The sequence below is a fragment of the Stenella coeruleoalba genome (genome assembly GCF_951394435.1).
Source record: "Stenella coeruleoalba genome assembly, chromosome: 6".
Taxonomy (NCBI): Eukaryota; Metazoa; Chordata; class Mammalia; order Artiodactyla; family Delphinidae; genus Stenella; species Stenella coeruleoalba.
The window spans coordinates 111,632,738-111,645,472 of record NC_137151.1 but is presented as its reverse complement, the minus strand read 5'-3'; the positions used below and the strand labels follow the sequence as shown (position 1 = coordinate 111,645,472).

The 12,735-nt window shown below is 41.3% G+C and overlaps 1 protein-coding gene across 2 annotated transcripts in view; it reads left to right on the top strand.

Moving 5' to 3' along the window:
* The window catches only part of EPHA4 (EPH receptor A4), a 141,742-nt gene that overhangs the window by 111,215 nt on the left and 17,792 nt on the right, over window positions 1–12,735 (top strand). For both annotated transcript variants that reach the window (XM_079923489.1, XM_079923488.1), the window contains exons 9-11: window positions 6,970–7,028; window positions 9,762–9,875; window positions 10,133–10,318. In XM_079923489.1, the coding sequence (XP_079779615.1) occupies window positions 6,970–7,028; window positions 9,762–9,875; window positions 10,133–10,318 (359 nt within the window). The remainder of the gene's footprint in view (window positions 1–6,969; window positions 7,029–9,761; window positions 9,876–10,132; window positions 10,319–12,735) is intronic.

The following is a 12,735-nucleotide window of genomic DNA, read 5'->3' as shown; positions in this document are numbered from 1 at the left end:
GCTTGATGACTTAATTTCCTTTCTGCTTTTTTTTATTGATCACTTTATTATATAAGGCAGGATTGATCGGATTTCCAATTATGAGTCCCCACCTTAGAGAACTGTGCCTGTCAAGTTACCCAGCCATGATCTTGTCCCTTCTCCCCCATTAAAAAAAAAAATGTTACTTCCCAAGGCTGATAAACACTGCTTGGTGATTGGTCCTCAATGGATCACTTCTTAGAAAATGAAATGTCAACCCCTTGGCCTCCTATTGATTCTTCTTTAGTGTCGGACATAAAGCTGTCACGGAAAGGCTGCCTGGAGCCAGGTAGCTGACAGGCTTTGCAGCGGCCGATGCACACTCAGCTGATTCTTCTCCGCCAGCAGGTTGTGTGCTCTGTCATAACGGACCGCAGATGTTTAAATGGGACAAGAACAGGTGAGAAGAGAAGAGACAGGTAGTGCAGACAAAAGTCTGGTCCATGCTTTTAGTGAGAGTACAAATGAAAGATGGTAAATGGTACCCCTAAAATCATCTCACCACCCTGCAGCCAGCCATCTGGAAGAGCGACAGATGAAACATCCTAGCCTGGAAAATGATGCGGCTGCTTCTTGCCTCTTAGAGCCATGGGTAGTCGATGGCAGAATGGATGCGAGGGACGGACCCCTTATAGGGTGATTCCCTACACTGCTGATGACATGGGAGATTGTTTTAAGAGGTAGATGGGCAGAGATCCACACAGTGAGAAGAGTTTCAGTCCTTCCTATTACTTCAAAGGACAATCTGTTTGCTAATTTGTCATTTAAGAAAGAGGAAATGTCCTCAGGCTCACAGCTAGTATCTTGCTGGATTTTTTTTTTTTTACAGCAATTGTTTATTTTATTATATTTACTTTATATGGAGAAATATGAGCTTTAGGCAAGTCAGAGTCATCTTTAATTTTTCCAATGAGAAGATCCACTTTTTTCTTTTGACCAACTTGGAAGTGTAAACATTTGGGGATCTCAGTGAAAGAAGGAAATTCCTAAATTTATACATTTTATTTATATATTTAAAATAATATACAGAATACATTGACTTAGATTTATTGTATGTTTTTACCATCCACATTATGTTGAGGAAATTAACTTACATTTTTTATAGGCATCTTTGATCAGTGTCTTCCCGTGTCACTTATCACATACGTTATAATTTAAGGATTCTGTCAGCTTTTCAGAGAATGTAATTGTGCCTGCCATCTGGGTGGTTTAAGGTCCAGCATTTCTTGTATTTATGGAATGCTGTCTCTAGAAGTCTTCCTAAACTGCATGTGCACATTCTGTTGGCACCATTGCCTTCTACTCCTGTAGGTACACATTTGTGATCTCCACGGTGTAACCACTTTATTGCTTTTGAAAGTGATTTTTGACTGTTAACAATGACATCCTAAAATGCAATGATAAGGTCATAACCTCAGGACTAACGAACTTAGTGATCAACTGTGTTAAATTCCTCTGACAACTACCTCCCCCTTTTATATGAATGATTTTTTCAGTTTACCTCCAAGCATCCTAAATAGTATTAATTCAGGTTGCTTTGGGCCAGTGTGTCTTCCCCAAATAGAATTTTATTGTTCAGTATGTATGAGAAACACTTTTAAGAAAGAATTAGAATGCAAGATGAGTTCCTCTTTTCTAAAGGACAGTTTGGTGACCAGAGACAAGTACTGCCTGATAACCAGCCATAGGTGGCGTTTCTACTGACCTTCTGATGAGCTCTGGTGCTGCCGGGTTTCCATTTATGTTAGGGTTATAAAGTACCCCTTTTACCTGAATTAAAGAAGTGAATTAATTGATTTTAAGAAAAAAATGAAATGGCTATGGCAAAATTTGTGAAGGAGGTACACATACGGCTCAGGGTAGGAAACTACTGGCATCTTGTATATTAGGAACTTGAGGCCTAGAGAGGAGGTTAAACCGTTAGCTGCACAGGGTCATACAGCTAGTTAGTTGCCTGATCAGGACAGAAGTCCATCTCTCCTGACTTCCAGTACTGGCCTGGATAGATTATTTTAATGTCTTCTGGACTGAAAACATTGACCTACATCAAAAGTTAGCATTGACAACTGTAGCAAACCAGAGCTTCAGGAGTCTCCTTCACGATGTACCATTTGTGATGTGTGATTTGATGTGTAATCTAACACATGCTGTAAGGTCAGACCTTGCACGTTAGTTTTATCTTCTTTGCAAGGTTACGATTTTCCACTTTGGAGCCGAAACTGTTCCCATAATGCTAAAACAGTCACCATTCAGACTCTATCTTCCCCAGTGTCCTAATTGTAATATTATGGTCACATAAGAATGAATACACTTAAATGTTAGCCTAAATTGGCTCTGATGAAGTCGTGTAAATTCCTACAATTCGTTGGCAGATGGTACTGCGGGAACATTTCTAAACAACCTGTGTGCCCTCGTGTGGTTCAGTTCCACCCATGTCAAAATGTTGCTCATGAAGAACATGTAGCCATCATTTGGTGCAAGAACAATGACAGCTTAAGGAAGGGGAAAAAGAATAGCTTCGATGCATCTGCATAGGTGATGCCATTAAACGCTGGAGAGTGTCCTCCTGGAGCTGTGCTAGTTATTACATTGCTTTATCTTCTTTAATCTACACTTTAGCTGAATAAATTACTTACCTTTTGCTAATTCGTTTTGGAACAGTGAGCCCCACCAATCAAACCCATCGACTTGATCAGGGAAGTCAGTATTTTACTAAAAGTGGGGTGCGTGCTGGGCCCTGTCACACTTCGCTCCACTGTTTTGTTGGTTTTATCGGGTAGTCAAGGTGCCAGGAACAACACATTGGTTGGGAGGGCAGGGCTGGGGTCTCATGCTGTCCCTGGACAATGTCTGTTAATACCCTGATTCCGCCTCCCTTTGACAGAGGCGAGCTTAGTCACAGGCTTTCAAAGTTTCACCTGCAGAGGAGTCTCTTTACCTCCTGCAGTTAAAAGGTTCCATGTTTCCTTCGGGAGCATTCACTCACAAACCACTCCCCTCCTTCCCCCCTTTTTGTAATCAGCTTGCCCACGTCTCAGTAATTAGAAAATCGTCCACAAAGGTTTCCTTCTGTCATTCAGGTGATCTGCCTTGGATGTCAATTTAGCACTCTTTTAGGCGATGTGGTTTCCTCTGGTCTGGCTGACCCAACGATAAGCTTCCATAGGCTTTCTTTCTCTGGACAATAACGAACACATTGTCCCACCCTGAGCCTAAGGAGAAAGGGTCATCAGGTGACAAAGGTAGAGCAGGACTCAGGCTTTTTAGTTTTAAGGGTATTATTAAGTAGCTAATAGGCTACAATTAGCTTTTGAACAGTAATCCCTGTGTTTCTTTGTCAGCATTCCCTGTACTCTACCGGGGTCTTCTCCTCCAAGTAACACTCCAAGTAAAGTTTCTTGATAGGGAGGGTGGGAGGGAGGGAGACGCAAGAGGGAAGAGATATGGGAACATAAGTATATGTATAACTGATTCACTTTGTTATATAGCAGAAACTAACACACCATTGTAAAGCAATTATACTCCAATAAAGATGTTAAAAAAAAAAAAATACACCTTCTACCAGAAAAGCTGTCCTTCAGAGTTGAAGGAGAGAGAAGGAGTTTTCCAGACAAGCAAAAGCTAATGGAGTTCATCACCACTAGACTGGCCTTACAAGAAATGTTAAAAGGACTTATTTAAGCTGAAACAAGAGGGTGTTAATTAGTTGCAGGAAAACATATGAAAGTATAAATCTCACAGGTAAAGGTAAATATGCAGTAAAAATCAGAATAATTTAAAGTTGTAAGGTTAATTACTTACAAAGCTTGTATGAAGATTAAAAGACATGAGTAGTAAAAACAGCTATAACTACAATACTTTGCTGAGATACACAAGATAAAAAGATGTAAATTGTGACATCAAAAACATAAAACAGGGCTTCCCTGGTGGCGCAGTGGTTGAGAGTCCGCCTGCCGATGCAGGGGACACGGGTTCGTGCCCCGGACCGGGAAGATCCCACATGCTGCGGAGCAGCTGGGCCCGTGAGCCATGGCCGCTGAGCCTGCGCGTCCGGAGCCTGTGAGAGGCCACAACAGTGAGAGACCCGTGTACCACAAAAAAAAAAACCAAAGAAACATAAAACATTGGCGGGGAGGGAATAAAAATAGAGAGTTTTATATAAAAAAAAATACACCTCCTAATTTACTTCCTCCTTCTATGTTCGGAAGCCTGAGGAGGGGGTGGGCAGGTCAGCCTTGTAATGGTCCCTGCCATTTTACCTCTCCTCTGGCTTTGCACAGATTTCATGAATATGTTGATGGAAAATGGCACTCCTGGGCTGCTTGAGGCTGCCCCTTTCTTTTGGTATCTACAAGGGTTTTTTGTTTGTTTGTTTGTTTTTGCGGTACCCGGGCCTCTCACTGTTGTGACCTCTCCCGTTGCGGAGCACAGGCTCCGGACGCGCAGGCTCAGTGGCCATGGCTCACAGGCCCAGCCGCTCCGCGGCACGTGGGATCTTCACGGACCGGGGCACGAACCCATGTCCCCTGAATCGGCAGGTGTACTCTCAACCACTGCGCCACCAGGGAAGCCCTCTACAAGGGTTTTTGATGAACTCTCTGACAGTTTAAAGTTGGGACAAAAGCTTCTCTGCTCGATGCATTTTTTCTTCTTTGAAGGAAAGAAATTCAAATCAGTATTCGAGATCTAAAGTTGTTTAAAATATATACTTGTAATTTTAGATAATGCTTTTAGGAGCTCTGATAAGATACAATCTCCCGAGCTGGCAGGACCCTATCACACCCTTGGGACCTAGGCACGCATTTCCCTGACATAAAATGCTATTTTCATAATCCCTGACCTAACACTCTTATATTTCCTTTAAAAGGAGAGGGGAGGGGGAGTTTTGGAGGGGACTACATCTTTCATACAAATGTTTGGTTTCAGGATGTTTAAACCTGTTTAGCTTCTTTGATGAAGCAATGGATTTTGAGAGCAAGTGGAATCCAATTTAAGTAGATTTACTGATATAAAATGTACTATGACTTATAATTAACTCTCACCAGCTATCATCATATAACTTCATCCATGCTGGGAGAGGCATGTGAGGCAGTGAGCTAGATGGGGCAGACACACTCCTCCTGTATTTGCTAGGAGGGTCGTGGGTAAATGACTTGCCCTCCTGCCTCCATGTTCTCATCTGTACAATGGGACTGAACATGTGTCTGTCTGCCTGATTGCTTTCATAGGGTTGTTGAGAAGATGCCATGAAATGTTATATGGGAAGGCTCTTTTAAAAGTTAAATACAAAGTAAAAATGCAAGCTATTATTTGGGACTGAATGACTCGCACTTTGAAGTGAACTCTAGTGACTGAGGTCTCTGTTTACTGAGCTGGTTCCTGCTTTGCAAACAGTTAGGGGAAGAGATAATATATGTGATGAGAGCACTTTGAAAAGTTAAATGCAGTGTAAAAATGCCAAGTATTATTATTTGCAAGGGAATTATACACACAGAGGAACATCTGTAGGCTCTGAGGGTCTGACTGCAGAGCTGGTTCCTGCGTTGCTGACAATTAGGAGAGGAATGTGGGTGAAGGGCTGGGACACGTGACTGTGACTGGGCTGCTCTCTGGTGGCACTGCGTGGCCCTCTCTCTTTTCCATGACCATCCTGCCCTTCTTGACTTGTTCAAAGTGCAGGGGTTCAGGTTATCAGATTCAGACAGGACCACACTGCTGCGACCCCCTGTGGCCACCAGGGACTCTTGTCACCACAGAGCCTGTTTCCTCACATATAAGAGTCTTGACGGACCTCATCTTTAAAGCTCTAAGAAAATTACAAGATGATTATAAAGTGCAATATAAACTTGACATTTTTGACAGAAACATACATGTACATATTTTATTCACTAATACGGTCTCATCTTCCAACTTTACAGAGTTCTAATATGGACTGAGTTGATTTTCCAATTTAACATACATACACATAGACACATATATATGTGTCTATATATAATGTATCAAGATGACTGATTCAAGAATTATATATATTCAAGCTTGCTTTTTCCCAAGACTTTTTATAACCAAGCCTGATCTCACTCCTATGGGACACTGAGAGCAGAAGGCCAACTGTAGGACCATACACTGTTTTTTGGAGAAAAGAATTAGGCGACAAATGGAAACTTATTTTTTGTTTTGTTTTGTTTTTATTTGGTTGCATGGGGTCTTAATTGCGGGATCTTCGTTGTGGCACGTGGGGGGTCAGTAGTTGCAGCACGCGGGCTCTAGAGCACACAGGTTTAGTTGCCCCACAGCATGTGGGATCTTAGTTCCCTGACCAGGGATCGAACCCAAGTCCCCTGCATTGGAAGGCAGATTCTTAACCACTGGGCCGCCAGGGAAGTCCCGGATCCTTATTTTTACTGCTGCAAGTTTTCTACAAACTCTGTTTACCTTTTAAATTGTCGTTAATCATTTAGGAATTTGTATGCAGCAGCCGAAGCCAATAACCACAAAACTATTGTTTTAAGAATATCATATAATAGGATAATGAGTTTTTTTGTGGTGAAAGCAACAGGGCTTACTATTACTTATCACATACTGACTACGATTGCCTTTGATGTATGCAGAATTCACCTAGGGAAACTTATTTTAATTCAGAATATGTATGTGGGGAAATTAGCCAGTAAACTTCTAATCTATTTTCAATATAATAAATTTCTCCTGGGGATTTAAAATTATAATTGTATTATAAAATATTTGCTGTATCACCTCAGTTTAATACTGTGGTGACGAGCAGAGACTCTGGACTCTGTGGTGACAAGTTACTTACCCTGTTATTTCACCTCCCGTAAACCTCAGTTTTCTCATCTGGGAAATGTGCATTACATATCTGCCTGCCTTATATTATGGTAGGAAAGAACTTGTGGTTTACAGATTTGGAAAATATTGTTTTTTATCTTTTAATAGACGGAGTAAATACAGTAAAGCGAAACAAGAAGCAGACGAAGAGAAACATTTGAACCAAGGTACAGAAAGCTGGATTGAAAATAATTTTATTTTTAAAGCATGTCTCGTGTTTTCAGTTTAGAAATGTCTAAATAATATTCACATGGCTATTAATATTATATTCCTTTCATGAAATTATCCAAATAATGTACTTCAGGGTTTCAAACTGAAATAGGTGATTGGTATTTTTTTTTAAGTGAAATTAAAGATGGAGGTTGGGTAATTTCCTTAGATGCTTCTTTTTCCTTATCTTATCCTCCAACCTGAAAAAGTATTGGTCTAGCTGGCTCATTTTTGTAGCTGGGTGGCAAGATTTAGAAGGTCACAATTTTTCTCTTATTATAAGGTAAACATTTTGGAGACAATAGAATAAGAAATAGAACACACCACAGAATATGTGCTGTGGAATCCAGGACTATTGATATTTCTTTAGTGGATTTTCGTTATTTTGATATTCCAAGTGGAGTCAAAGACTGAATTCAAAGAATCGGCTCTGAATGACTTGAGCAAGATAGAAAACTCTGGAATGGACAGTGATTGGTGTCTCTCCAGGAGTTCTGTCCACGAGAACTTTCTGAGGTGATGGCAGTGGTCTTTATCTGCACCATCTAATGCATTAGCCAAGGGGCCACAAGCACCACTGAATACTTGAAAAGTAGTGAGAATGAGGAAGTGAATTTTAAATTTTATTTAATTTTAACTGATTTATATGTAAATAACACCGAGTGGTTAATAGCTACCTTATTAGTACAGGGAGGTAGAAGGGCTGGAAGAATAATCCTGAGAAAGGTTTTCTTGGCTAGAGCCTGTGAAGTGATGAAGGTTCATGGAGTGTCTGATAATTTTCCATTTGTTCATCTTGTTTCCTTTCTAAAAGCACACTTTCTCATTTGCGTGTGGTATATATTTTTAAAAACAAAAATGATGCATTTTTTTGAGATGAGGACAAAACTGACAGTCTTGGAAAATCAAAGGGTTTGAGCCAACCGGTATCCTACACCTCTCAGCGCCCCAAAGCCCCAAGAGCTCGAGCAGGGAGAGGCGGGGTGTAAAATGCCAGTGGAAAGTTCCCAGTAATCTCTTTTTTTTTTTTTTTTTTGCGCGTTACACGGGCCTCTCCCTGTTGTGGCCTCTCCCGTTGCGGAGCACAGGCTCCGGACGCGCAGGCTCAGCGGCCACGGCTCACGGGCCCAGCTGCTCCGCGGCATGTGGGATCTTCCCAGACCGGGGCACAAACCCGTGTCCCCTGCATCGGCAGGCAGACTCTCAACCACTGCGCCACCAGGGAAGCCCCCCAGTAATCTCTAATGCATCTTGTCCCGGACATCTCTGGCTGCCCCAGAGCTCACATTCTGAATTCAGTTTACCAGTGACTATGGGGTGTGGCCGAATTACCCTTCTTAGTATTTAAACCATTGATTCGCCGAAGCTTCCAGGTGAAATTCAATGTCTTTTCTTACAGCACTTTCTTTCCAAAACAGAATAAAAGTGGAACTCCAATACAGAGTTTGTATTTTCAAATCAAATAGCAGATACTATCCCTCTCATCCACTTAACCTAGGTTTAATCTTAGTTTGTTAATTGTTGTCAATTGTTGGTCCAGATATGAGGCAAAAGATGATATCTTGTATCACAGGTCATTTGAGAAAGTTTCTATCATCTTCCCTAAGGGAAGAAAGCTGGAGATGGTGGGTAGGATGTGAGCAACTGATTGGGACAACAATATTTATTTAATTTTAAATTGTGTTTAGTTTTTTTTGTTGTTGAATTTTATTTTATTTATTTTTTTATACAGCAAGTTCTTATTAGTTATCCATTTTATACATATTAGTGTACACATGTCAATCCCAATCTCCCAATTCATCCCACCACCACCCCCCCCACTCCCCTCACCACTTTCCCCCCTTGGTGTCCATACGTTTGTTCTCTACAACCGTGTCTCAATTTCTGCCCTGTAAACTGGTTCATCTGTACTATTTTTCTAGGTTCCACCTACATGTGTTAATATGCGATATTTGTTCTTCTCTTTCTGACTTACTTCACTCTGTATGACAGTCTCTAGATTCATCCACGTCTCTACAAATGACCCATTTTCGTTCCTTTTTATGGCTGAGTAATATTCCATTGTATATATGCGCCACATCTTCTTTACCCATTCGTCTGTCGATGGACATTTAGGTTGTTTCCATTACCTGGTTATTGTAAATAGTGCTGCGATGAACACTGGGGTGCATGTGTCTTTTTGAATTATGGTTTTCTCAGGGTATATGCCCAGTGGTGGGATTGCTGGGTCCTATGGTAATTCTATTTTTAGTTTTTTAAGGAACCTCCATACTGTTCTCCACAGTGGCTTTATCAATTTACTTTCCCACCAACAGTGCAAGAGGGTTCCCTTTTCTCCACACCCTCTCCAGCATTTGGGACAGCAATATTTAGATAACACATTCCAAATTTCCTTATAGAGACTCTCTTTTCTTCCACGGGATAGGTTGTTTTTAAAATTTCCTCCCTGAAGTGTGAAGACATTCCAGGAACTCAGTAGAGCTACAGCCTCTTAAGTAGCAAACAGTTCTTATTTACCCACTAACGAAACCCGGAGCAAGAATTTAAACATTTTCTTATGTCTACGCTAAGTATTTTTCTCATGCTAAGAAAATCTTTTCTGTGCTGAATATTTTTAGACCCAGAGAACTTCAGTGTATTAGTGGTTCCTGAGAAGTGTTCCGCCAACCTTTTGCATGTTTATTACTCAGGTGTTAGAACTTACGTGGATCCCTTTACGTACGAAGATCCCAACCAAGCAGTTCGAGAATTTGCCAAAGAAATCGACGCATCCTGCATTAAGATTGAAAAAGTCATAGGAGTTGGTAAGTGTCTGTGTCTATAAGCCTGTTTTCTTTCTGGATATTAAATATATGTATGTGGATTATATAAATGCATTAGAATGTATTGTATGTGCCTGTGTATGTAAATATCTGTGTACCTGAAATTTCCTTGATCTACATAAAACACCAGCACAGTGCCTACTGTATAATAAGCACTCAACAAATGTTAGCTATTGGCTGTTATTCCTTCTCCTTGAACGTGTTTCTGGTTCAGAGTCAGTTCTTTTTCTCTCCCAAAGGTGAATTTGGTGAAGTATGCAGTGGGCGTCTCAAAGTGCCTGGCAAAAGAGAAATCTACGTGGCTATCAAGACTTTGAAAGCTGGTTATACAGACAAACAGAGGAGGGACTTCCTGAGTGAGGCCAGCATCATGGGACAGTTTGACCACCCAAATATCATTCACTTGGAAGGCGTTGTCACCAAATGTATGTGCGTCGCTCCCTTTACAAAGCCAAGTTAGAAGTTACTGGCAAATTAAACACACATTTTCTTTCCAGGGAAATGACAGATGGAGCAGACCCACTGATTGCTAATAGGAGGAAATCAGTGCAGGACAAGTCATTAATCTTGTAGTCATTTCTAAATGGGGGTATGGTGTAGGCTGATACCCTATTTCCAAGGCAGCTTGTGTGAGATTTTAGCGAAATTAATATTGCAGATTTTTGGTATGCCTTGCCATCCTTCAAATCTTTGCTAGACCAAACTGATTGTCACAGGATAGGCGCAAGCAGATGGTAAGCAAAATAAATTTTAAGTACTTTTCATATAAAACACAACAAAACCTCACCACACCTTATGTTCGAAGCTTGGGTTCCAGATGCAGGGAGTGCACCTTGGTCATCTGTTATATTGGGGGATTTGCTTGTCTGCTCTGCCTGATTTATGGAGCTGCAGTTGCAGTTCAGCACCTATTTCCAGGAACACCTGGTTGCACCTTCCTTTTTTAGTCCATTAGCATTCGCTCAGCCCGTGAAGCACGCTTCAGTTAAAATCCGACACAGCTCAAAAGATGCATTTTGCGAAGCAGACCCTGAATACACCTGTAAGACTGGCCAAGACCAACTTGTACAGCACCACATGGACAGGGCAGCTGAAATGGTTACTATTGAAGGTGGCTCTGTTCCAGAAGCCTTAGTACCTATTATAGTTACTACAAGTCAAGGATCTTGTAAGCCTGGGGCTGTGTCTCCAGGACAGCCAAAGAGCCATTTAATTTGATACCAGGTGCCTGGGAAAAGCGTCCTCCATCAACCGGTGCAGCGTGGCTGCCACAGTGGGTGAAATGGAGGTGTAAACGTTGGATGTTAGGTCTGGGGCAAAGGGGGCAGTAAGACACAAGGGTACACAATCTTTAGGCAGAGAAAATTTGGAAATTACTAAAAAGTGAGAGCAGATATACACTAATTTAGAGGTCCTCAAACTTGAACATACATCAGAATTCTGGAAAACTCATTAAAACACTTTCCTGGGCCTCATCTTCAGAGGTTTGATTTAGTGAGTGGGAGCCCATGAGTTCCCATTTCTGAAGAGCTCAAGGTCAATCAAGCTATAGTCCCTGGAACCACACTTTGAGCACCTTTGACCTAGTGACCAAAGATTTACACATCATCTACTGCTAGTAAATTATGAGGCCTTGACTAGTTGCTCAAGTTCTCAGTTTCCTCATCTGTAAAATAGAGATAAAAATGGAATGGAATATTTAGCATGTTTGCCATAATGCTTATTTAGCAAATTAAAAAAAAACACAACTAAGTGTTAACTGGTATTATTATGTCTTAAAAAGTACATCTTTCCCCATCTTTGGAATCCTTCAAAAAAGGAACATTGATGCTAAGGGTATATAAGTTTTCACCAAAGGTGAAGTCTATAGTTAGCATAGAATAGCTCTATTTGCTTTTTAAGATGAGTTTTACAGACAGAATATTTTTCCCGTGGCCTGTGGAGCTGCCCAGAGCCCTTTACTACTTTAATTAAAAGATAACATTCCCTTTAAATACTTCTGCAGGTCCATTTTCTCAAAAGGAGGCTCTGTTCAACTTGGGGTGTTTTTTCTGGGGCAGACAGTGATTTTTGTAGCACCTCTGCAGAAGAGGGAAGAAACGGGATCTTTGTGACCTCTAAAACCCATGGCTATTACAGCTGTAACTGTTACAAACGACTGGATGCATTTGCATAATGCACTTGTCACTGAATTAAAATGGTTTAAAATTTCCACCAGAGGAGCCATCCCCTTCCCCCCACCTTTCCGCTCCCCATTGCCTCCCTGCCTGTTCCGGGAAAGGGTCTGTCTCTACCCTGGAGCCCAACCTGGACCCATTTCATAAGCCCCTCTGTGCTTACGGAGACATTCATCTTTATTTCTCTTGTAGAGCTCATAAATATTCTGACAAATGGATACTTTTCATAAACAAAAAAATGGAGAATAATTGTGAAGATAGTGCCAACAGTCAGACTAGGGAGGGGTGAGGGTGAAAGAGTGGGAGAGTGAATTCACGACTGGACTTCCTTGAGTAACTTTGTAAATGGACAGGGAGGCTATAAATTCTTGCCAGTACCCCGCGGATCTTCTCCTTGCTTCCCCACATTTCCAGAGGGATCTGGTGAAATGGAAGTAGGTGTTAATGCACCATCAGGGGAGTCACCCCTTCTCTTGAGTTGACAAAGTATCATTTGATTGAGGCAGGTTAATTAAAACTCATTTAGATGCATTTGTTCTATGTGGTCACAGATGCAGAGGGTAAATGAGTCTGAGGACTAAAGGCTTCCTAATAATATTGATGGAGAAGGGAAAGGTGTACGGGGACCACTCCCTCCAGCCAAGGGGAAAGAGATTAGAAGTGGT